Genomic DNA, 25304 nt, shown 5'->3' on the forward strand with positions numbered 1-25304 from the left:
TTACAATTTCTTCATTGAGTCTGCACTTTTTAGTAAGTTTATTCTTAGGTATTATACAGTTTTCTAAGAGTGTGTGTGAGAGTGTGTGTGTGTGTGTGTGTGTGTGTATAAAACATCGAAACTGCTCCTTAAGCTCCAATTGAAGGTTATCAAAGCTGCCTTTAAAATTTTTTCAGGTGGGTTTTACTCGCAGGAAACCAGTCAGAAACTAAAGGCTCTTTAGTAGCAGCTATTGAGTATTCCTTTTTACCTCAGCATGGCGATTATTCCTTTACAAGAATTATCTTATTTAATACGAAAATTTTCTTATTTAGTAACAGATATCTCCAGCAGATAGAAGCGATGTTTATTCCCATTTTATATATGAGGGTATCCAGGCTTAGAGAGTCTGTGGATCTTGGCAAAAATTACCCAGTTGGTAGGTGGATGTGAAACAGGTCTGTGAATCCCCAGTAGTATCACAAAAAGCAATCGTCCAAGAGAACAGAGCAATGCTTTGCTATCAAGGGGCCGGCTTTCCAAAAACAATCAACTAAATTTAAAAAAAGACACCAGACCCTCCACTAGACAGGTTTTCCTCCAGTGTACGGCATAGAACTCTACTTTGCAGTAGCACAATAAATATCAGTTAATTTACTGAACTTCCTTTAGACTTAGAGACTCGAGGATAATCAAGGGCGGCTTTTCGGTAGCTTTCGTGGGAATTGTCCGTTTGGAAATCTGTCTCCCCAGGACAGGTTCAAAAAAAAATAAGAAAAGAAAAAAGAAAAAACAGGTGGAACCAACGTAAAGTTGGCTAGCGCAGCGTACGCGGGAGACAGAACTTTCTGGGGCATCCTGCCTGCGCGTTTCACGCGTGGTGAGCGCAGGTGGCGCCGCGGTCCCTGCGCTCCTCACGCTCCCCGCGTAGGCCCGCGGGGTGCCCAGCAGGCCATCCGAAGTCTCCGCCAAGGTGAGGGGGAGGCTTTCCACCCAGGCGGGAGAGGAGGGCGGGCAGGAAGCGGAGCCAGCGCTGGCGAAAGAAAGACTCCAATTCCCAGCCCCCAGCCCCGCGGGGTGCGGGGGCTGGCAGCGCATGCGCGAGGCCCGGCCCCCAATTCCCCTAGCGAGGGAGGGAGGCCCCCGGCGGCCCGGAGACTGCGAGCCGCGGCGGGACCTGAGCGCACGCAGGGGCGCAGCGGCGCGGGGGCGAGCGGGGCTGCGGAGGCGGCCGTCGAGAGCGCGGAGCGCCCCGCGCGAGGGCCGAGCCGCGTGCTGGCACCAGAGGACCCGCTGGCTCGACCTCGGGAAGGGCCTGGTGCCCGCAGCCCCCCATGCCCGGAGAGGGATGCGTGAGTTTCGCCCCGGCTCGAGGGCAGGATGTGGGAGCAGGACAAAGGCTGGGCGGCGGGGGAGGAGTTGGGGACAGCGAGCCGGTGGCCCCTGCTGGAGCCCCAGCCCCGGGCGAGCCAGCGGAGTCGGCAACTTTCTCTGCAACTTTTGCAAAAGGGAAGATAAAAATTCTGCAAGTCGTTGCACAGCTCCAGGTCGCCCCAGGTCCCACGAACAGAGGGGAGGGGATACCGCAACCTTCCGGGGACGGGAGGCGACCGCCAGCTCCGCTGAGGTGGGCAGAAGGGGGCTCCCGGCCAGGGGCGAGCGAAGATAGGAGTGCCAGGGGTCGGAGCCCGGGGGGCGCTCTGCGGCCGCTGAGGTAGCCCGTGTCCATGCAGGGTGCTCCCTGAAAGCCCGGTAGCCTCGGACCTGCCTACGCGAGGATGGATGAGCCGTGGTGGGAAGGGCGCGTCGCCTCGGACGTCCACTGCACCCTGCGCGAGAAGGTCAGTGCCTCCCTGGTCTCGTCCACTCGCAGAACTAGGCATTTAAAGTCCTTTTCGCTCTCGACTGTGTTTGCTTAGGTCACCATGCGGGGGAACTGGAACTAGGAACTCCCGGTGCCTTTCTTTCCTCCAGCCCTTATGCTTCTCCCGGGGAGTCTGGGGGAGAGGCGAGATCAGAGTTTAAGTTTGTCTTTTTTTTCTAATTAGGAGCCCAGAGCTCTGATTAGGAGCCTAGAGCTCTCTGCCAGCTAAACCGAGACGGTCACTGTATTCTTTAAAGTGTTAGTTCCCCTAGTATTCTAACCCAAGATTATTTGAAATGGTACATGAATAGACTTGTAAAAAAATATTTAAGTGCACTTTAAGAACATATCTAGCAAGTTCTGCACAGGACGATGCTGATTTTTCATTTATTGTCATGATGAGCAGTTTCTTTTAAAATAAAAGTAAGTAAACGTAGTGACTTAATATAAGAAAGTAGTAGGTAAATGATAATATAAGGTATACATCCCAGAATCTCTGGGATGAGATTGAATAAAATTTTTAAAAATACGAATCTAAATGAGAGGCTGTAAATCTAGGTGGATATGAGGAGGAAACAAACATTCCCCAGCCAGTTGCCTCAAGGTGGCAGAAGGTGGAGAGGGGAGCAGCTGAAATGTGATCCCTGCACCCCATCACCTTGAAGGGCGAGTGCCAGTGAGCACCGAGAAGGTAGAAAAGTCCAGGTGGGCGGGAGGCGTGGCCTGTGTGTGTGTCTTGCCTCCTGTGGTGGGATGAGACCAGGGACTGTGCTTTTGGGTAAGAGGTGTGAAATAGAGTGTATTGGTTTCCTAGGGCTTCCATGACAAAGTGCCACAAATGGGGGACTTAATAGCAGTGTGTTCTGTCACAGTTCTGGTGGCTGGAAGTCCAAAATTAAGGTTTTGGCCGGCGCTTTTTAATCCCCAGCTTGTAGATGTATCACTGCAATGTCCGATTCTTTTGTCAGGTCACATGGCGTTCTATCCATACGTCTGTCTGTGTCTCAGTTTTCTCTCCTTATAAGGATATTAGTCATTGGAATAGGGTCTACTTTAATCCATTATGTCTTAATTACTGTACCTCTCTAAAGACCCTATTTCCAAATAAGGTTACATTTTGATGTTCCAGATAGACATGAATCTGGCAGACACCATTCAACCCAGTACAGGGAGGGAGAAGTCTTCTTATTGGGGTACCTGGGTCCCTACACAGACCGGTCCTACATCCAATGCATTTGCACCCTCTGTCTGTGGAATTCTACTTAAAAAGTCAGTGGCTATTCAGTTTTTTCCTCATTCAGGAGTAGGTATCTTCTTGTCAAAAAGAATTTTTTTTTTTTTCCTGTACCTACTAATCCGTCTCTGTCTTTGCATTTCTTGTCCAGGCTGTCACTTTCTTTTGCTTCCCTTGATCTTCTCCCTGGAGCAGAATGGCACATTCTGGGCATCTGGAGAAGAAACCCAGGTCTTGGTGGTTCTATTAAGAAGCAGGGGCAGTGGGATGGTAGACCAGGCTGTACGGCCTTGGTCCGTTTGCGGAGGTGGTGGCTGAATGAATTAATAAGGTCTGCCATGGACACTGGGCCTCCTTGTTCATCATGGGCTCTAGTGGTTGTCAGTTATGCTCATAGCTTGAGGGGAATGGTTTTGACCTACTTTGCCCCTGTCTACCAGGAAGGATTTCTGAGAACAATATAAACTTAACTAGCTCCAATCGTTTATATGTAAGTGAGAGCGTTCTAATCTTTCCTCTAGCCACTCAAAAGGAGCAGGGCAGGCAGGTCCCCATTAATTCTGCCTCACCCATGCCATACTGCCACATTAGTTCCCTGCTCTGCTGCCTACCTTGAGGGAGGATGGATTTGTCCAGGTTTTACAGGTAAGAGATAGAAAACTCACTCGGGTTGATGCTCAGGGTTACCCATGACTTGAAGCTGTACTTACAGGGTAGATCCTGGGTTCCTTTGGTTATAATGTCTCGCCTCCCCGGTATATAAACTATTTTTCTCCTTTAGTCTCTCTGTTCGAAAAAAGATGCTTCTGGAGAAAATTTGGCTTAATGGAGAGTTTGCAGAGAAAAGTGAAGACTAGAGGAACCCAGTATCCACACAGTTCTCACCTTTCTTAAGAGGGCCGTCCCTTTATTTTTCCCAGAGTAATCTTTTTATTAAATACCTATGCTAATAACACAGTTTTCACACTGTAGAACAACTTTACCATCTGGCACATGGTAGACACTGTCGAATGTTACCAGATGAATACAAAGCAGGTTACCACATATGCTGTTGAATGGTCGTCATACAACCATGAGCAGTTACCTTACTTGACCGATGCAAGAAGCAACCCTGGGATCACAGAGACAGTGGGAACCTCACTTTGTCGGATGTGACATTCCAGTATGACATCATACTACCGTGTGTAAAATGTGGCACTGTGGAAATGACCCTTGGCGTTAGATGCGAACTAGGAACGACGGTACAGCAGTGAGCTGGCTGTTTGCCACTCTCAATTTCTTTAAACCCAGCCCCCATCATCTAGTCTCCCATGATAGCCAGAACTTAAATTGTGTCACTTCTCTGCTTAGAGACCCTCAGTGTCATCCCGTTGTGCTTATAATTAAACTCCCGGTCTTACCACCACTTGTAAGGTGTGACACGGTTGGGCCCCGGCCTGCTCTCCTGACTTGTCTCTTAGCCCTTCCTTCGCTGACCTGCTTTCTCCTCCATGAAGAAGTCACACTCATTTATGTCGCAGGGCCTTTGCACTGGCCGGTCCCTGTATTTGATCTCTACTTTTTTTCTATTACTGTTCCTCTGTGTCAGTCTATCAAATCATCCAGTTTTGTGTTCTTTACAGCATTTACCAGCATCAGGAATGATTTCTTCTTTATCTTTTTTCCCATACCAGAATATATGCTCCACAAGAATAGGCCCATGCATGTCTCGTTTAGTGCTAGGCCTCACTGCCTAGAACAGAATCTCCCTGATCTGTGTGGAATATGAAAAGAATAACTTTTTAAATTTTCTCTTTTATGAACTGGGGAAAATGTTGTATAGGCTATCAGGAGTAAGTGAGAGAGCCTTACAACCGTGTGAGACGCGGCAGGTACATGACAGGTGTCGTGCCTTTCTACTTACAAATGCCACATCCGAGGCTAGCAGCCCCTTTCATGTAGTGTGTAGTCAGGATAAGTCTTGGGGTTTGTTGACCACCCTCAGAGGGGTTCACAATTGTGACAGGTAATCCTTATAAGAAAGGCACCATTATTCCACCGGACCCATTGGATGGCAGTGGGGTTGTGGCTAGGAAAGGCGGCATTTTGCCAGAGGCCACCCCTGCCGAGGGTTGGACCCAACAGCTAAGACCCCATCCACAAGATCTTTTAACCAGCCCAGGTAAGACATCTTAACTGGTGAAGGAGAGATGGAATCCTCCTCCCTCCCAGGCTATTTTTATCCCAGGTTCATCCTTAAATTGCAACTTTAATCATGCTTTCTGGCCCTGTTGCTTCAACTGGAGCAGACCTAGAACCTCACCCCTCCTTTGCCCAATTTCTGCTGGAGCTGGAGATGCCAGCCAGTACAGGGGAGTCAGGTTTCTTACCCATTACACCTGTGCCCTTGACTTCTTCAGTAAATATGAGAAGAGGAACAGATCATCCCAGGCTGGTGGTGACAGTGAGGCTGTTGATAATGATTTTGTGGTAAGGTATATACTCCCGTGAATATTCAGATTAAAACAGAGCCACTTCTTTTTTTCCCCCCTGAAAGTTTCATCCACCAAAGTTTAAAATGAATAGGGTCTCGAGTCCAACAACAAATTGAGGGCCACCTTCCTTGTCTTTCCAGTCTCTCTCCTCCATGTGTCCCAGCCTCAACGTCATGCTTATTTCTCTCACTGTTCTTGTCACCCTGCATAGTAACTCGTCCTACCCACTTGGCTGTGAGGTCCTTGCAGGCATGAGGTGTGTCTGGGACTTCGGCATTCTCAGATACTCGGCATTCTGTGTCCTGTGTGTGGAGAAGGGCTGAGGAGTGTCCACCACCTCACCTGCTGCAGGCACGTCCATTGGGAGATCACAGAAGGGAAGGAGCAGGCTCAGATGGGCTCTTCTGGGGCATATTGAATGGATGTGCAGCAGCGCTTACCAGGGGTCCTAGTCAGGTCTTAGAAGAATGCCCAGTGCTGCCCCCTGGCCTGGCCAGGGCCGTCTTTGCCAATGTGGGCCCTGGTGCCGGGTGCAGGACCAGGTGGGGGCTGCTCCCAGCTTCCTACAGATGTGCGCCTTCTCCTCTTGGATAATTCAGGGGAAGGAGAGGAGTAGTAGGAGGAGGGTTTAGAAATCTGTTCAAGAGCAGATTTATTGGTGTGGATCAAAGTCCAGCTTAAGGATATTAGGGAAAAAAACTACAGGTTGAACCCGAGTAATAAAAATCCATATCATCCCTCTCAGACATTTGCCAGGAGGTTCCATTTTTCTCCCCAATTTTATCTCCTGATGAGCACAAAATAGATAGAACTTGGTCTGATCTCCTTTTGGTTTATGTGCACTCGACACATATTTTCACTCTCTTACGAGGTGGAAATGGTTATGTTAGTAAGCAAAGAAAACGTTTACGGCACTCACTCTATGGTTTAAGGCTTCTTAGGTATGTGGAAGACTTTCTGATTATTAAGATTTGGAGGATACCGGGGGAAATCCCATCCTCCCAAAGCCATGTGACAAACTACTTGGCATGACCTGGTAGCTCTATCTTCCAGGGCTCTGTGGGGCCTACCTGCCTCAGGCTCCCTTCCTTCCTCTTTGGGTGTTTGCCTGCTCCCAGGGCTGGAGTCACAGAAGACCTTAGCAGTCTTCTCATCCTGCCCTAGATGTGAGATCTGCAGAGAAACCAGCCACCAAATGGGTTTGTTCTATTTCCTGAAGCTTGCTTCCTGCACACTTAGAGAACTAGCTGTGTTTCTTGAACCAGTGGATGGGTAAAAGGCATTTTTACTGATTTGCGACTGAACTTATACAAAAGATCTACCAATATACCAGCAGCAAAAGAGATGTTTAGGAGTGATAATGTTGGTGGCTTCTGCTTACTAAGCACTCGCTACGTTTCGGGCAGGGTGCCACGCACGCCCCTGTGTGTTATCTCACTCAGCTCCTCACGTCCGCCCAGTGCTGTGATTGACCCCGCGTTATAGGTGGGAAACTGCAAGACTCAGAGGGTGCGAGGAACTGACTTGTGTATCAGAGCTTGAACATCAATTTATTTGGGGGGAAAAAAAATCCCATTTTAGGAAAGAATAGAAGCACGAGGCAGGGAACAGTCGAAGCTGTGCCATCCGTGACGCAGGCTCTGTATGTTAGTCTGCGTTACAGTCGTTCTGTAAGAGCTGGGTTCTCCCTAAACCACCTACCGACAGGGCTACCTTATGCGTGTGCTCAAGTGAGAGCCTAGCAACTGGTCCTTGGGGTTCCTTCCTGGAGGTAAGGGTGAGGCTCTTGGTATAAGGAAGAGCTTCTTGTAGTCCGACCTGCAGCGATGACCTGGGCTGTCCCTGGAAGTGGCTACGAACGGAGAATGGACGTTGGGGGGCTGGAAGAGAAATGGGGTTTGAGAGATGGATGAGATGTCCTTTGAGGTGGCATCCAGCTCGGAGACTCACCGGGGTTCTGTAGGAAGCTGGGGAAAAACCGAATCAGAACTTGGCCTTTTTCGAGACCTTCCTGTCTTGGAGTAGCGAAGTGCTCAGTGTGCCCGTGACACTCAGCCGAGACTTGGCCTCAGTGCACCTGATCTGTGGAAGGAGCATATTATCTTGTAGGCTTCCTTTCATCTATAAACTGGGACAGCGATCCCTGCCCCACCTGCCTTCCAGGTGTCCCAGGAGAAAGTGGGTGTGGGCGCACTCTTGTTGTCACCCTCTGAGGCCTCTGGGTTGTGGGGTGGGGTAGGGGCTTGGCAGGCACTCTAGTTGGCTGGGGAAGCCTGTGCTCTCTACGTGAGGGGAGGACATTAAAGGCTTTGAGCTGGCCCTGTGCCTCTGCCCTTGACTCGTTCTTTGTCTTTCTAAACCACACAGCCCCTTGGGTAAAGGGAGTGCAGCCAACGATTCTCTGGTGTGTCTGAGCACCTGGCAGAAGGAGGTGACAGTGTGGGTCTGCTCTTTCTCTCTCTCCGTTTTTTTTTAAAGTTATTGAACACACACACACACACACACACACACAGTGCATTTTCTTGTTTGTGTAGGAAACTGCAAAAGTAAATACAAACGGAGGAAAATAAAATTCTCCCCATGGTCCCACCACTCGGAGCAGTCTCTGTTGGCATTTGGTGTAGGTTCTTCTGTCCCCCTGGGTGCGAGTCGTTGTGATACATTTTCATTCTGAAAATTTCGAAGTCAAATTGGAACGTACCGTGCACACACTCTCATATCATCTCCATCCAATTCCCGATAATTGGATGTTAGCAAAACATTGGAAACTGTCAGTCGTTGTTTATTTAGAATAAATATGGTTAGAAAATCAAGCTCTCTAACGGGGTGGATAAATGAATAGGCTTCCTGGCACCCCTGTTCCATATGCCTGCGTCTCTTCCTGCAGGTCCCAGTTTCTCGTGACTCCTTCCGGAGTTATTCTGTGCTTAAACAAACGTGTGTGTGTGTGTGTGTGTGTGTGTGTGTGTGTGTGTGTGTGTGTTCTAACACAAGTTGTATTATTTACACATTTAGTGGTACTATTCGTTTTTGTTTCATGTTTATATTTTAATAATTTAAATGTTTTCTATGAAACCACCAAATAGAAGTTCTAAGACCAGAAGGGATTTTTTTTTTTCTTTTCTATAGTCGATTTTTCTTTTCTTTTCTATAGTCGATAACTCAGTAAATTTGTACTGAATGAATGAATGGACTATTTCTTTTTAGTCATTTTCTACCCAAATATATACATTTTATTTTACAAAAATGCAATCGTAGTATATTATAGTTGTATAATTTAATTTTTATTAACTATATGAACTAAACAACTTTCTCTGTCATTGTTCTATAATATCATGCATATAATGTGTGATTATATGGATACACCGTGATCTGATTGCATCATCTCCTTGTTGAATATTTATTTCATTTTTTTAAGCTGAAGTACAATTTATATATAGGACAATGTACAGGGCTTAAGCGTGCACGCAGTTTAGAGTATACAGTGAGCTTTCACAAGTGTCTACACTCATGTAACTACCACTGTAATCAAGATACAGAACACTGCCGTCAATCTAGACGCATTCCTGGGCCCCTTCTCAGTCACTCTGGCTCTGCTGCTTCCGGCCCCAGGCAATCACTGATCTGCTTTTTGTCTCTGTAGACTAGATTAGTCTTTTCTAGAGTTTCGCATAAACGTCCAGGAACAGGTAAAGGCTTTTTTAAAAAAATGTAACAGCTATGCCATTATTAGAGCTAATAAAATTAACGATAATTCATTAGTATTTTCCATTGCCCAGTCCATATGTAGTTTTCTCCATTTGTCTCAAAATTGGCTTTCATAGGTGGTTTATTCAAATCATGATCCAGGTAAGGTCTATGTATTACATTTAAAAAAAATAATCAGGCTAAGCCTTTCATTCTCTAATGGTCTCCCTTCCTCCCATCCCCTTAAAAAATGTTTTTCATGTCACTGATTTTTGAATAAACCAGATAATTTATCCCAGTAAATTGGCCCCTATCCTTAATTTGGCCTACTGTTTCTTCATGGTACCATTTAACCTGAGTTCACATTAACAGTTGGTTTATGTACTTTCCTAGTCTTGTGGGATTTTGATCTGCTTGTTTTCTAGCTGTCAGCTCAAACGTCACTTCCTCAGAGGGGACTTCCCTGAGTCCCAGTCTAGGTCAGCTCTGGGACCCTTGTGATATATTCTCAGACCGCCCTGGATTGTCCCTTTAGCACCCAGCACAGTTTTTGGTTACACACTTATTAATGCAATTGTTTGATTTGGAAGCACCTCCCTCCCTAGATAGCAGGCCCATGAGGGAACGCGGGGGCTGTGTCTCCCCAGTTCTGAGCAGCTACTGCAGACGAGGCTCCCCCGTCGGTGAGTGCACATCCCAGACACCTTATCTTGGGGCTGTGCCTTACAGCCCACACGTTGCCTTCCTGCACTTCACTGTTGAACTAGTCTTGTCCGGCCGGTAGGTAGCATGGCTGCCAACAACTCCATCCTTCAGGTAGAGAAATGACTTCTGGAGGCTCAAGGTCTTGGCCAGCATTCCCCTATTAAGTGGGAGAGCTAAGGCCTTAAAACTTTGCAATCTGCTGTTCAGAGCCTGACTTTTGATAAGCAGAGGAATTGCAAGAGCCTTGAAGTTAGAGATGGTGTAATGTGAACTTCCCCTTCAGCAAGGCTGAAGCTGAGCAGCTACTGAGGAGGTGAGAAGGGCCGTGGAGAGGGCCGGGGGTGTTGAGCCGTTGGCTCTGAGTTAAATCTCTTGTTGGTCTCTCCTTTTGTGTTAACTTTCTGTTTTGAAAGGATTTCAAACTCACAGAAGAGTTGCCAGCACAGTACACAATTGTGAACATTTTAACACATTTGCCTTACCATTCTCTTTTTCTATCTTTATACTTTTTTTTTTTTCTGGTCCCAAGTTGCAGACATAGTACCCCATTATCCCTTATACTTCAGGGTTTATCTTGCATGGTTACTTTTAAGGTGGGCCATGAAGTGATTTCCAGCAAATCTTTGTCAGACCACTGTGGATATTGTCCCAGGTGTCAGGCAGCCTTTTTTGGGAGGAGGGATCCCCAGTTCTGGTCAAGAGGGAGGCAGCCTAGTGGGCACGAGTGGCCTTTGCTGGCCCTGAGTTGGGGGAAGGCAGAGTTCTGGCTTGTTTCTTTGGGCCGTCTCTGTGGTCAGTTGGCAGGCAGCCTCTTTATACAGCAGTTGTTGACTGAACCCCGTGTATGACCTGCAGTCCTATGGAAGCTGTGCCAGGAGAGGCCACGCCCCCCACCCAGGGGGCTTCGCCATGAGTAATGATTGTCCACATTAACGGGTGCTAACTTGACATCCGTCCCCTTCCATTATCTTAAGCCCTCAGACAGTCCCCGATCCTCGCTAGTAGGTACCATAATTATCCCCATTTTACTGGTGGGCCAGGCTAAAGTTTAAAGAATTATATAACTTACTGACCTCACAGGGTGATCTGATTATAAATTCCCAACAAGCAGGTTATGGTGCATACCTTTTTAGTAAAAGGTTTATCTTTGCCTTAGGCAGGCCCTGTCCATCGTTTCTGTGCACCCAGGTTAACACACCTCAAGAGAGCACATAGTCTTGTTAACTATCCTGCAATCTGGTCCCCGCCTTGCCCTCCCCCACCTCCATGTAATCGTCTTTACCTTCTCGCCCCCACCCACCCTTCATATCAGATGCATAAAAGAAGCTGTAAAGTGTTATTCTCAGGAGTATTTGAGATCTTGCTCCCTGGCATATGTTGTCAATTTTGCTCAAATAAACTCTTAAAAAAATTCATAATAAGTAAATAAATAACATATATAAGGCCATACAGCTAGTAGATGGAAAAGCCAGGATTTGAACCCAGGCTTTTAACCATTGTACCAACAGTGACTTCCAGTTGCCTAGGGAAGTATGAAAAGCGTCAAAGAGGTGTCCTGTGAACTGGGTTCAAAGGATAAGCAGAAGCCTGCTAGGCAGAGAAAGGTGTGGAGGAAGTTCATCTACCAAGGTCAAGCGTTGGTGACCTTTGAGGGGTGGTCTGGTGAGTGGAGAAGACAGGGAGGTGGACCTGGAGATGCCGGTCTCTGTGGGTGTCTGCGCTCATCCTGCGGGCACGTGAATAGCCATGAGGAGGGAGTGCTCTGTCTCTGGAAAGTGGCCTTGGACTTGGAGACTGGTGTTGGCAGTCCAAAGAGATGGCATCTGAACCAGCACAGGAAGTAGGGAGACTTGAGAGTTTTAGGAAATAGTATCAAAAGGACCAGTTAACAAAAGGAGTGAAATATTTCAAGTTTCTTACTAGATGGAACAAAGTAATTTTCCGTTGGTGAGCCTGATCCGCCTTTTTTCACAATGAGCATTGTTCTTTGAAAGGTCCTTCTAGTTTCTGTGTAATCTTTGAAGACTCCTAGTGCCCACCAAATTAAGGGAGTTGATGTTCATTGGGTACCTACAGTATGCCAGACACTGTTAAATATTTGATGCACATAATCTCATTTGATTATTCAAGTTGCTTTTTTTTTTAAAAAAAAGTTAAATGCCCTTATGAAGGCACTAGTAGTTCTTGAACATCGGTGCATATTTATTCTTATGTTCAGACACATTTTTTTAGCAGCCAGCTACATGCCAGGCACTGCTAGCCACTGGGGATATATAGCGTCATGTGACATCTAATGATGTTTTGGTCAGCAACAGACCACATACACAATGGTGGTCCCATAAAATTATAAGGGAGCTCAATTTCCTGTAAGAAATGGAAGGATATATTGTTTCTGTGGATTTTGACTTTCTCTGATGGGAGCAGTAACTGGGGCTTGGCAGTAGATTCCTTGTCACTCACAGCACCTCAGTTTTGAGTGCACAGATGATATCCTGGTCAGCCAGCCACTGGCCTGTTTCAGCACAGAGGAGCCTGTGTCCCCAGTGCTGCGTCTTCGGAGGCTGCTACAGCCCTCCCAGAGCTGGCGTGACAGTCCTCAGAGTACATTGCTGACAATTCTTTGTTGAGGATCTGAGATCCCGGACAAGGACACAGGTCCCCAGCAGCTACCTTAACAAGTACCCGGTGCCACCGCCACTTTAATAAAAACTTGCCTTGTTCCTGTACTTCAGAAATATTTTCAGGTTGTAATGATGTAAAGCATAGATCAGTTTCATTTCTTCCATCAATTAAATGCTGAAGAGAGCCCTTTGGGCCAGACAATCAGTGGAACCAAAGAGAAATTGCTGAAGTCAAAATATTGAGGCCTCAATTCTACACCCTCTCCATGTTAAACACCCTCTTTTTTTTTTTTTTTTTAAGAATACCACAAAGTTCCTTAATCTGACCACTGCTTCAACATGCAATCGCCAAAACCACATTGCCATGACAATCCCTTATGTTTCTTTACCCCTCTGTCATGATTTCTTATTCCCGCTCATCCTCGGGCCCTTTACTCTCTGCTGACTGCACTGTTACGGTGACCCACACCTTATCCAGCCAGTCTTCTCAATATTTTCAATTTAAGGGCTCGCGGGACAGTGTTTGTAAAGTCTACAGTAGTGCACAGTCACGTCCTAGCCTTCACACTCACTCACTGACTCACCCAGAGCAACTTCTAGTCCTGCACACTCCATTCATGGGAAGCACCCTGCACAGGTGTGCGCCACTTTTTACCTTTGGTGCCCTATTTTATCTGTACCTTCTCTGTCTTTAGATATGTTAGGTGCACAGATACTTACACTGCGTTACAATGCTTACGGCATTCAGTACATGTAACATGCGGTACAGGTTTGTAGCCTAGGAGCAGTAGACCATACAGCCTGGGTGTGTAGTGGGCTGAACCATCCAGGTTTGTGTAAGTGCACTCTGCGGTGTTCACACGAAGATGGAATCGCCTAAGGGCGCATTTCTCAGGATGCATCCCTGTCGTTAAGTGACGCATGACCGTAAGTGGTGAACAGGACGAAGTTCTCTGCCTTCATGGAGCTGATAGCCAAGCGTCGGCCTCATCGTGATGCTAAGAAGCACAGATGGGCGCCCAGCTCCGTGCCCAGGAAGCTGACTCAGTAAGTCGGGAGTGTTGTAGGTTCTTCGGGCTGCCTCAAGCTGGGTGGCTTAAAACAACCAAAGTTCATTCGCTCACTAGGAGGCTAGGAGCTCGAATTCAGGGCCGTGCACGCTTCCTTCAAAGGCTCTGAGGAGGATCCTTTCTTGCTGCTTCTAGCATCTGGTGGTTGCTGGCAGTCCTTGGCATTCTTGGCTTGTAGTTGGATCACTCTATTCTTTTTCCACCTTCACATGACCTTCGCTCTGTGTCCAGCCAAGAAGTGAAGAACCTGGGGCCAGGGGTTATTAAAGGCCGTGAGTGTTGTGGGGGTGGGGGTGTTGGGAGGGCTCAGTGGCATGGGTGGGAGGGGGGCCACTGAGGGGTGGACACATGTGTCTTTGGCCACAGTCGGATGCCTGGCAATTGTAGCTGGGCCTGAGGCAGAGTATGCTCAGAAGGGCAGTGGCTCTGGAAACGAGGAGGTGTGTCCAGAGCTGGTCCCCCTCCTGTTTGCTGAGTTCAGGGGACCAGTGAGAGATAGGGTGGCCGGGGGCGATGTTCCTTTCTGCTGGAAGGAAGCTACAGGCTGGAAGTCATCAGGAAGGGATGTCACTGGCACTGCTGGCTTCATGTGCCGCAGGCTACCCTCTCGAGAATGTTGAAATACTGTTCCCGCAGAGATGTTGATTCTTTACCGAAAATGCCTCCTTAGGTTTATGAAGCAATGGGGTGGATAGGGGAAGAAGGGTGATCCTTCGGCCTTGCAGGGCCTCCCAGGTTGGCGGTGTGTACTCCTCAGGCCTCTGAAGAACCAGCCTCCCCCCTCCCCTTTCTTTTTCCCTTTCAATTTGCAAGTCCCCACTTCCTGTTGGTCACCTCGGTTACCGGTGGTGTTTCTTCAGGGCTTGCTACTCTTTGTTCTCAGACAGACGCAACTCAATCCCCCCCACCCCCACCCCCAGCTGTTTCCCAAGCAGCTTGCTCAGTGCCTGGAGGCCCAGCCTCCCTCGGGAGGCAGCTGTGGGCAGCAGGGAGGATGAGCATGGCTGGATGCGCAGAGGAGGAGACCAGCATGGTTTGCTTTTGGCGGCTAGTAGGAGAGAGCTGCTCAGCCCTGCTCTGCACTTGGGGCTGTTTATGAAATGGTTGTCACACTCCAAGCAGTGTCACATCCCAGGCCTGGGCAGCCCCTCTGATGTCTGAGTCCAGGATTTGCCACCAACCTGCAATGTGGCCTTGGCCCTGTGCCTCGGTTTCCTGGGTACCGGGGCTGGTGGGCCCACCCCGAGAGGGTGGGTGTTGTTGTAGAGAACCTAAACTCAGTTAGGGGGTGACAGTCCTGTGAGAGAGAGGAGTGGGGCTGAGGACGTACAGAGAAACAAGCTGGAAGGGCACATACTGACACTCGCACGTACTCGACATCTCCTGCTGGTGGGCTTGCTGGTGATTTTAATGTTCTTTGTACTCATCTGTACTTTCTAAAATTTCTATAGTAATCAGATGTTTTATAATTAGTTAGAGAAAACATTATTTTGGAAGGAAAATGCAAATATAAACTACCCTGTGGAGACCCCAAAACATACTATTAAGAACATGGAGTCAGAAAACCCAGATTCAGGTACATTATTTATTAATTGGGTGAACTTAAGCCGGTTGCTTAGCCTCTGCAAGCCATTTTTGTCTGGGATACTAGGATGCTGATAATCCTCACCTCGCAGGCCTTTTGGAAGATGAGAGGACAAAACGTACGGACACAGGGTCTGGCAAGTGTGTGTGTGTGTGTGTGTGTGTGTGTGTGTGTGTGTGTGTGTAATACAAGCAGCTTGAGGAGCTAAATTCCAGAGGACAGAGAAAGTTCTGTCCTTGCCTTGGGGTGTTATGTACCTCAGGGTACCCAGTAACATTAGAAGGTTCCCACGGAGGAATCAGGTCAGTGTTCACAGAGAATTGGAAGCTTCCAAAATTATAAATATATATAAGGAACATGTGCATATTATATATACACATAATTGCATATTAGAGATGGAGCAGGGTGTGGGAGGATTTGATCTCGGGTCCAGACCCTGGACCCCCGACGCAGGGCACTGAGCGCCTGGCCGCCTAGGGCTTCCGTGAGCTGCCATCTGCAGCCGCTTGTGCGTCGACTAGGCTCCTAACACCAAGGCTGTGTGGAAATTCTTACCAGGGCAGTTCTGCAGGTGGAAGCTGTGGTTTTTACTCTGTGAACTTTTCAGTAAATCTCTCAGTTTGGAATCATCAAATAATTAGGCATTGAGCCAGAGTCTCGTGGTGCATTTGTGCTGGGGTTGAGTTTTCCCAGTACCCCAGTGCCCAGCACCAGCACCCCGAAGCACCATTTCCCAGAACAAGTTCTCTAGGTTGTTACTCTGGCCCCCAAAAGCGGAGTAGTGGTGGTCGTCTGGGGATAAATAAATCTAACCTAGAGTTTCCGAAAACTATGTAAGTTTTTTTCTTGCACAAGTGATTCAGGGCCCCTTATGGGCTAATGTGTGATTCCTTTTGGGAAGGAGCAGTGTAGTATCAGTGTTTCCCAAACCGATGGCCCACAGACCCCTTTTCTTCAGGTAATATATCTTGGGACTGGGGTGTCATGGAACACACATTGGGAAACATTGCCTTCAAAATGACTGAATATAGAGTGCGTAATTCATAATTCCTCCCTGGGAACCCTCCGTTGCTGTTGGGTAGACTGAGGCACATGATCCCTCAAGGCAAGGACAGAGCTTTCTTTCCTATGGAATTCAGCATCCCAAGCTCCTTGTACCTCCCCTCTGGTCTTCACCTTTTCAAGTGTTTCCCACCTTTCTCACCTTTTCAAGTGTTTCCCATTCCCCAAATTCGAAGGTTTTTATAACTACTAGGCATCTCTTTCGTGTCAGGTATTGTGGTCAGAGAGCTGAACAAGATGAACTCAGTCCCTGCGCTCATGATGTTTACAAATAAGGGGTGAAAAAAACAGTAAAAGTGGATGGATGGGTGGGTGGCAGGCAGGCAGGCAGGCAGGGAGGGAGCGAGGAAGGAAGGAAGCACAGAAGGTCTTTGATGCAGATGGATGGAAGGCGGGCAGGCAGGGAAGTCCTTGATGCTTGTGGAATATCTGATAGGGGCACAGCCAGGGAACACTCTTTGTAGAAGTGACTTTTAAGCTGAGATCCGAAGGAAGAGTGGATTAATAGTGAAGCAATTAGAAAACCACACAGTGCAGGACACCAAGGGTTAAAATGATAACTTCCTCCCCTAATAGAGAAGCCAGGGGTAACCGGCTGAACTTTTACAATGCATGTGACCTTCACACTCCTCTGAGGTTAGCCTCAAAAAGCTGGCAGAGCCTGTGTGTGAAGAGTACACCCTGAATTTTCTTCCCCATCTGTCCTGAAACAGTGACGGGCAGAGGTCTCTTTCCCCCAGTCCTGGCTGTGGGCTTGGGGTCTTTTTAACTGGTTTGGCCCATACTCCCAGACACAGCTGAGCCCAGCAACAGAGTGGAGTGTTTGTCAGCTCTGCCAAGATCATCACGGTAAGGGGGTTGGGGGGTGGCAGTGGAGATGAGATGCTCACCTGGATGTTCACCTCGAATCCTCAGAAGCCTGTTCAGGCAGCCCCTCTGACTCTGTGTAGCTCGGTTTGGGGTTTCATGTGGGTCATGGTCCACTTGACCTTTCTCAGAGTGTTGTCTCTCTCACATAATCCTCTTCCTGCTTTGGGACCCCCAGGCAGAAATCTTGGGCAGAGAGAAGAGTGGTTTCTCAAGGACTCAAGCCTGCCTTGACACTCACCACTTTCTTTTTCTCCAGAATGGCTCCTCTGGTCTTGGAAATGCCAGGGTTTCCTTCTTGGGCGGGATGGAGGGGACTCCCCCTCCCTGTTGGTTACCCCAGGGAAGGATGCAGGGCTACGTAAGGAGGGCATTGCAGGTCGCAGGCAGAGGAAGAGTCTTTCAGTGGGTGTTTGCCCAGGTCGCCTCTGTATTCCTCACACAAAACACTTTATTCAACAGATATTATTCAGTAGCCTTAAGTGTGCGCCAGGTGCCAGGGGTACGGCCAGACAGGACACAGAAGTGGCTCCCTCCCTCACCTGGAGACCGTATTCTGGGGGAGCAGGGAGGGACTTAGTAAACAAGCAGACACTTCCATCACCTGCAGGGCCACACAGGGTGCCGAGTGGCCTGAACAGAGACCAGAAGGAAGAGAAACTGGCCCTGTCCCAGAGGGGGGTCTGCCGAAGTCACAGCACAACCTAGCAGCGCAACACGAGGCAGCCATAGAAAATGCTGTTTCTGAAGCTGCCTAAAGGGGATTGGGACGCACGTGGGGCTCACCTTCCCGTTCTGTAAAGGTTTGCACAGGGAAGCGTCTGAGGAGTCGACTGCATAGCGCTTCTCTCCACACGGGGGGTCCTAAGTGGGAGCTCTTATTCTTTTCTACTTTTGAAAACCCGTCGGGAAACACGTAATTTATAATTAGTAAAAAGAAAACTGCTACTTCTGCATAGGACCTCGGTGGAACCTGTGTGTCTTGTGAGGATGGAGTGGGATGTGTACCCAGTGCTGGCATGGGGATGCCGTTACTAAAGGGTTAATGCCATCGGAGTGATGACGTAGGGTTTCCAGGGAGGCCCCGGGGGTGCGTTTTGAGTTGGGCCTTAATACAGTGAGTGTCTAGTCCCTCCGTCGTTTTTTCCTTTCAAACTGGAAACACAGCGATTGAACTAATCAAGTGGTCATACACTGGGTGCTTTTCCAAAGTCCAGACAGTTGTTGAAAAGCATGAAAGTAAACACCGCACGCGATCCCAGCCCTCTGAGGTGACACTGTTGACGTTTCCGTGTGCCTCTCACAGTGCCCCCACCCCGCCGCCAGCCCGTTATGATTATTTTAAATAATAAAGTACTGAGATGACAAAAGCAGGTTTTTGTAAGATGGACGTTTCTCCCCCAGAACTGCGTCACGACCATCTGTCCCTGTACCCGCCTGGTCATCTGCTCATCTCTAGGCTTGAGGTGCACACGCTCTCCTGCGTGACTCAGGTGAGAAAGGGCCAGCTGCTGCTGGTAGGGAGAAGCCCAGGAAGCCTCCGCCTGCCCCTCTGCCCCTCTTCATCTGTGCCTGCCCCGCAGCCTTTCTGCTGGCCACACTGATGCAATGCTGCCCCGGCCCAACCGAGAGGAAGGTCACCCTGCCTGGCCGGGTTCCTGCCCCCTTTCCGCCTGCCGGCTGCTGAGCACCTGCCAAGTGCCGGCCTAATCCGGGGGAGCATCCCAGGCCGCCCCTCGCAGACTGCTCTTTTGTTTCTGAAATCCAGGCCACTCAGCAGACAGGGCTGCTCCACGCTCCCGGCCGCTGTGGCCTTCCAACTGACTCAGGTCAAGAGTGCTGGGGGGAGAATGCGGATCCTTAAGAGCAAAGCCCTTGTAATGAATGCCTTTCCCCCTAATTGGGTTAGGGAAGTAATCATCTGGGCTCTCACACTGAACAGGGCAGGCCTGCTGCTGTCCCGCATTGTTGTTCATTTGCCAAAGAATTGCCCTGCTGTGAGCGCCGGGAGGAAGCCGAGGCTCAGGGCTCCTGATTCTGCTTGGCGTCGGAGCCCTGGGAGAGCCAGGGTCCCTTTCCTGCAAAGACTCCCGGGCCCAGCTGCAAACCTCAGGTGGAGGGCTTCATTCCAGGTGCGAGGCAGGTTCCTCTGAGAGCCCAACAGAAGCAGAAAAGCTCACCTTGTCTGGGGTTTGAGTGCCCAGTTTGAGGGAAAGGTGGATGTTTACAAGTGCCAAAGGCTTTACACTTATGGCAGCGTGACCCCCATTTTCCAGATGAGAGCGCTGGGGTTCAGAGTTCGTGTGCCCGAGGTTAGTACATAGTGGAGTTGAGATTCCACCCCAGAACTGCCTGACTGCACAGTCTCTGCCAGGTTGCTCCCCCATATGTTGGGGGAGGAATCTGTTTGGTACAGAGAGGGGCGTCCTTGTATACATCCTATTGTTTTAGTTGATGTAGTTTTTTTAAGCCGTTTGAGGTTCACAGCAGTATTGAGCAGAAGGTACAGAGATTTCCCATATACCCCCTGCTCCCCACACCTGTACAGCCTCCGCCATTATCAGCATCCCCCACCAGAATGGTACCTTTGTACAATGAATTAACCTACATGGACACATCACTGTCACCCAAAGTCCATAGCTCACATAGTTCACATTAGGGTTCACATAATTCAGTAGTTCACTCTGAGTATTGTTCATCCCATGGGTTTGGACAAATGTGCAATGGCAAGTATACACCATTTTAGTGTCATTCAGAGAAGTGTCACTCCTCAGAAAATCCTCTGTGCCCTGACTATCTCTCCCTCCCCACCCCAACCCCTGGCAACCCCTGATTTTTCTCATGTCTCCAAAGCATCGCCTTTTCCAGAATGTCCTATAGTTGGACTCAGATAGTATATAGCCTTTTCGCATAGGCTTATTTCACTTAGTAATATGCATGTACGTTTCCTCCATGTCTTTTCATGGCTATTCATTCTTTTCTACTCATGCACATATTTTCTTTGAGCACCTGCCTCTGTGCCAGGCACAACCTGGGGACTGGGCAAGTGATAGAGGCAAAACGAGCGTGGGTCCTGCTCCCGGGAGCTAGAGTTTAGCAGGGAGAGACACACAAATAAGTAAATACTTGGCCGCGAAGAACAGCGTGCTAACAGAGAAAACAAGGGAGTCCCGATTTGGAATGGTGAGGGGTCGCGAAAGCCTCTCTTGGGAAGGACATTTAAACCAGTATCCGAGGGACGAGCAGAAAGGGGGATGAAGAACATTGCAGGCAGCCGTCGTAGCTTTCAGAGTCCTGCCCACCACCGAGACTGGCCTTTCCAGGAAGCCCTGCCTGCTAACTCCTGCCATGCGCTGTTACCAGTCCCAAAGGTTCGTAACTTTTTCTTTTATGCACTGACGGCTTCCTGTGAGAATCTGCTCAAGCTGGTAGACCCTTTTTCCAGGAAAGTGTGCAGAGGGAAGACTTACGCTGTTGAGCACTCTTCTCCCAGTTGGCACAAAGGAAAATCCAGAAGGAGTTGAGCTTGGCCGAGTTGAGCAGGGAGGGAAGTTAGGATGTTGTTTATCTGACTTGTGTTTGGGGGCTTTGAACTGCCCTAATAAGGGCAGTGCAGCCCGGGCCGAAGTTCACTTGGCTAATTTCCGGTAGCTGCTGCCTACAGAACACCAAAGATCTGTGATTGTGGTCGCTTCTTGTCAAGAGCCTTAGAGCCTTAGAGCTTAGAGGAAATAGACAAGTAGCCTGCAGACTTGTGGGGGGATTGCCGGAGGCTGGGGAGGAGGCCACTGTTGCAGGGAGCTGCAGCCCCTCATTGGCTGCCGCTACCAGCTGTCCCGTCACAGCCTGGGAGGAGGTTGGCCAAGAGATCTTCATACTGTGCCCATGTCTGTGCCCTGCTCTAAACCCTTCGGTGGCTCCCCATTGCCCTCAGGACAGGCCATGATCTTAGACCTGCCCACCCTCCCAGTCTGCTTTGTCCAGGCATAGCTTACTCCACTTGTCTGGCTGTTCCAAGCACTCCAGATTCTCCAGATGGGACAAAGGCACCTCTGTGGCTTTGCAGGTGCTGCTTTTCCTGCCAAGCATGCTTTCCTTCCTGCATCTTCAACAGGTCACTTTCTAGACGTCTTCCCAAAACTTGGCTAGATGGATCTCTTCTCTCAGAAGCCCCCACTGACGCGCTATTCTCTACAGGTGGCCACACCGTCCTCTGTGGGTCCAGGGCACTGTGTACTCACCTCTGCACACCAGTCCTTCTTCCCTCTCTTCTCCCCTTCCCTCCTTTCGTCTCTTCATCGATTAGTTATTGGACACCTGACCATGTTCTGATCATACCAGGGTTGTGAGAAAACAAAGATGAGATTCCACCCTCCAAGGAGTTCAAAGTCCCTTGTGGCCGCATAAATTTATCAAGTAATGAAGATAAAGAATACACAAAGCAGTCAGGTCTTTTCCTTCCAAAAGTTAAGCTGGGGGTAAAAACTCTTCTCCACGATTGAAAAATAAAAGGTCTGAAGAAAAATACACTAAAAGGCTTCTGATCTCAGATCTGTCGCTTGTTAAGTAAAGCCCTGGGGTTCCAGGACTTTTTCACTCAGTTTCTTCATGTGTAACTGTAAGGGAGAGGAACTGATTTATTTAGGCTTTGGGTGCCTTCTCTGAAGGAAGCTCTGGGACTCCCAAGATCTGTGTTCTGGCCTCAGGCTCTCTGGGGGAACGAGCCAGAGGAGGAGAGCTCCCATCATGAAATCTCACCAGCTTCACTTCCTGGGCAGACCTCCCTCCCCTCAGAGAAGGTGGGGGGCTCTCACTGTGCCCGCAGCCTGCCTTCCTGCTGTCCGTCAGTTTGGAATTCTGTGTTTGTCTTATTATTCGATCACCATCTCTCCCTCTGGGCCATAAACTCCATGCAAGTGGGCAATGTGTCTGTCTTATTTTTTTTTTAACAACAGCTTTATTGAGCTATAACTCACATACCATAAAATCCATTCTCTTAAAGTATGCAGTTCACTGGTGGTTAGTGAATTCACAGAGCTGCGCGGCATCAACACTATCTAATTTCAGAATATTTTCATGATCCCAAAAGGAAACCCCATCTCCATTAGCAGTCACCCCCATTAACCTCTTCCCTTAGTCCTCAGGAACCACTAGTCTCCTTTCTGTTTGTGTGCGTTTGCCCGTATGGGACATTTCGTATAAATAGAATCATACAGTGTGTGGCCTTTCACGACTGGCTTTTTTTTTTTTACTTAGCATCATGTTTTCAAGGTTCATCCATGTCGTAACGCGTATCAGCACTTCATTTCTTTCTATGGCCTCCTACCATTCCATCGTGTGGCTCTACGTACTGCATTTTGTTTTCCCGTTCATCATTGGATGGGTATTTGGGTTCTTCCATTTTGGCGTTGTCATGAACACGCCGCTGTGATTATTCGTGTTCACGTTGGTGTGTGCGGCCGCAGGTCTTCATTTCCCTTGGGTGTATACCAAGGCTTGGAATGGCTGGGCCGTGTGGTTCTGCGTTCCACATTCCAAGGACCTAACAAATGGCTTTCCACAGCGCCTGCACTGTCCTGCTTTCCCGCCAGCAGCGTGTGACGGTTCCAGTTTGTCCACTCCCTCATCAGCACACGTTTACTTTGTTTTCGTTTTTATACTGGCCTTCCTGATGGGCGTGAGCGACCTCATCGCGGTTTTGATTTTCATTTCCCCGATGTCGAGCACCGTTTCGTGTGCTTATTGGCCACGTTTGCATCTTCTTCGGAGATGTGTCTGTTTAGTCAGGCCTTTGCCTACTTTTAAATTAGATTGTTTACTTTTTTATTCTTCAGTCGTAAGAGTTTTTTTATGTATTCCGAATACAGTCTCCTATTACTACGTGATTTCCAAACATTTTTCTCCCATTCTGTGGGTTATCTCTTCACTTTCTTCATGGTGTCTTTGAAGCATGAAAGATTTTAATTTTGAAGACCAACTTAGCTACCTTTTTTTTTTTTTCTTTTGTTGCTTTTGCTTTCGGCGTCATAGCAAAGAAACCATTGCCTAATCTAATGTCATAAAGATGTGCTCCTGTTTTCTTCTAAGAGTTTTGCAGATTCAATCTTACATTTGGGTCTCTGTGTATCTTATACCAGATTGTATCTCCGGCGCCTACAATGATGAATGCCTGATGTGTAGAAGGTACTTAATACTTATTGAGTGACATGAATGAATTAATATGAACGAATGAGTGAATGAACGAATGCACAGATATCTGCTAGTCGCAGAGCTGCTGCTGCTGCTTCAGTCGAGCCCCAGGGTGACGCGGCGTGTGCAGGGGGAGGAAAGACACGGGTTTGTTTTCATCTCGTCCTCCAGCGAACCCGCCCTCAGTGAGCGCGCACAGCTCCTTTTCTGCCAGCTTCTTCACTGTTTCTCCTCGGTTTTGTTTCTCTTCAGTTTATTTGACAAAACGTCGCTAAAGCGTTCCTAAATGAGTCATGTCTGATCTGCTTCGGTTAAATTAAAAATCCTGTAAGACATATAAGAAAATTTCTCCTGTCATGGTTTTTCCCATGTTATACAAATAAGTTCAGATACCACGGAAGTGTGTAAGTTTTGAAGTGAAAGTTGCCCCCTGGGGGGGGGGTACATATGATACCTGGAGCTTTTAGAAAAAAGTATACATGCATTCAGCGAGACAACAAATAAATCTGGGTGAAGGGTATTTGGGAGTCCTTTGTACTGTTTTAACAACTTTTTTTACATTGAATTGGACATATGATACCTGGAACTTTTAGAAAAAAGTATACATGCTTTCAGAGAGACAACAAATAAATCTGGGCAAAGGGTATTTGGGAGTCCTTTGTACTATTTTAAGAACTTTTTTTACATTGAATTTTTTTTTTTAATTGTCTCTCATAACCCCATCCACAGAGAGAACTAATCTGTGGACGCTGAGAGCTTGCCGTGCGCTAGGTGCTTTACATTCGCTTTTCATTTATCTGCTGACGGGGAGACAAAGGTGAAGTCGAGTGACCAGGCGAGCACCGCTCGGTTGAGTAGTAGGACCAGAATTCGGATGTACGTCTCTTACATTCTGTTCCGGCCTTGTGTACCTCCGTCAGTCAGCCTTTTCCCAGGAAAGGAGCCGATTGTCTCCTTCACCCGCCTCTGCCATCGTGCGGGTGACACTTTACAAGCTTGCGCTCAGCGAGGCTGGATGGAATGTCTGAAACAGAGGGGCCACCGTCCTGAGTCTTGAAGGGGAGTGAACAGGGTATAGAGGGAATCGGTGCCCCCAACCAGCCAGCGTGAGGGCTCCCACCTCTTCCTTTCCTGGGGCATCTGAAGCTCTCAGGAGGCAGCCCTGACCCGCCTTCTTCCCTTCCTGTTTTAGGAACTGAAGCTGCCCACCTTCCGAGCCCACTCCCCACTCCTGAAGAGCCGCCGGTTCTTTGTGGACACCTTGACCCTACTGAGCAGCCACTGCCAGCTCTGCCCTGCGGCCCGGCACCTGGCCGTCTACCTGCTGGACCACTTCTTGGACCGCTATAACATCGTCACCTCCAAGCAGCTGTACGCCGTGGCGGTCTCCTGCCTCCTGCTCGCAAGTACGTGCCAACGGCTGCCTCCCCTGAGCTGCCTTCTCCTTTGGGAGCCGAGGTGCTCCCAAATCATTGCACGTTTCCGTGTCCTCTGTGGTTATCCCTGAGTGCAAACTATTATTATTAATACTAATAGTCGACATTTTCTTCATCATCTCTCATGTACCGCGCTAACTGGTGAGGATTTTAGCATCTTGATCTTAGTGAATCTACACAGTGATCCTAGGAGACAGATGCTTTTAGTACCCCATTTTACCGAGGCACAGAGAGGTTAAGAAACTTGCCCTGAGCCACCCAGCTAGTATACAGCAGGGAAGATTTGAGCCCAGAACTCCACAGTGTCAGAACCTTTTGCTCTTAACCCAATATCACCTGCTCCCTGATATGGGGCCTCCGAATGTGCCGGGAGGGGAACCCTAGCAAGCAACCACTGCTCTTAGCGGTCTTTAGAAATGTGACCGCCTGACCAGGACCCCAGCAGGGCGTATTACGTAGTCAGCAGGCCTGGGTCCAGCCCTCTTAAGGTTGTGTCTTCCAAGGAGGCCTCACCAAAAACACAGCATTTAG

General features: G+C 48.6%; 1 protein-coding gene across 1 annotated transcript in view; it reads left to right on the forward strand.

Annotated features, from left to right (window-relative positions):
• The first annotated feature begins 1172 nt into the window (after window positions 1–1172).
• Window positions 1173–25304, forward strand: part of CCNJL (cyclin J like) — a 44728-nt gene continuing 20596 nt past the window's right edge. The window contains exons 1-3 of the mRNA XM_016167108.2: window positions 1173–1331; window positions 1713–1820; window positions 24530–24743. Of these exons, the coding sequence (XP_016022594.2) occupies window positions 1758–1820; window positions 24530–24743 (277 nt within the window). The 5' untranslated portion in view covers window positions 1173–1331; window positions 1713–1757. The remainder of the gene's footprint in view (window positions 1332–1712; window positions 1821–24529; window positions 24744–25304) is intronic.

Source organism: Rousettus aegyptiacus, unplaced genomic scaffold, assembly GCF_014176215.1.
Source record: "Rousettus aegyptiacus isolate mRouAeg1 unplaced genomic scaffold, mRouAeg1.p scaffold_m13_p_7, whole genome shotgun sequence".
Lineage (NCBI taxonomy): Eukaryota > Metazoa > Chordata > Mammalia > Chiroptera > Pteropodidae > Rousettus > Rousettus aegyptiacus.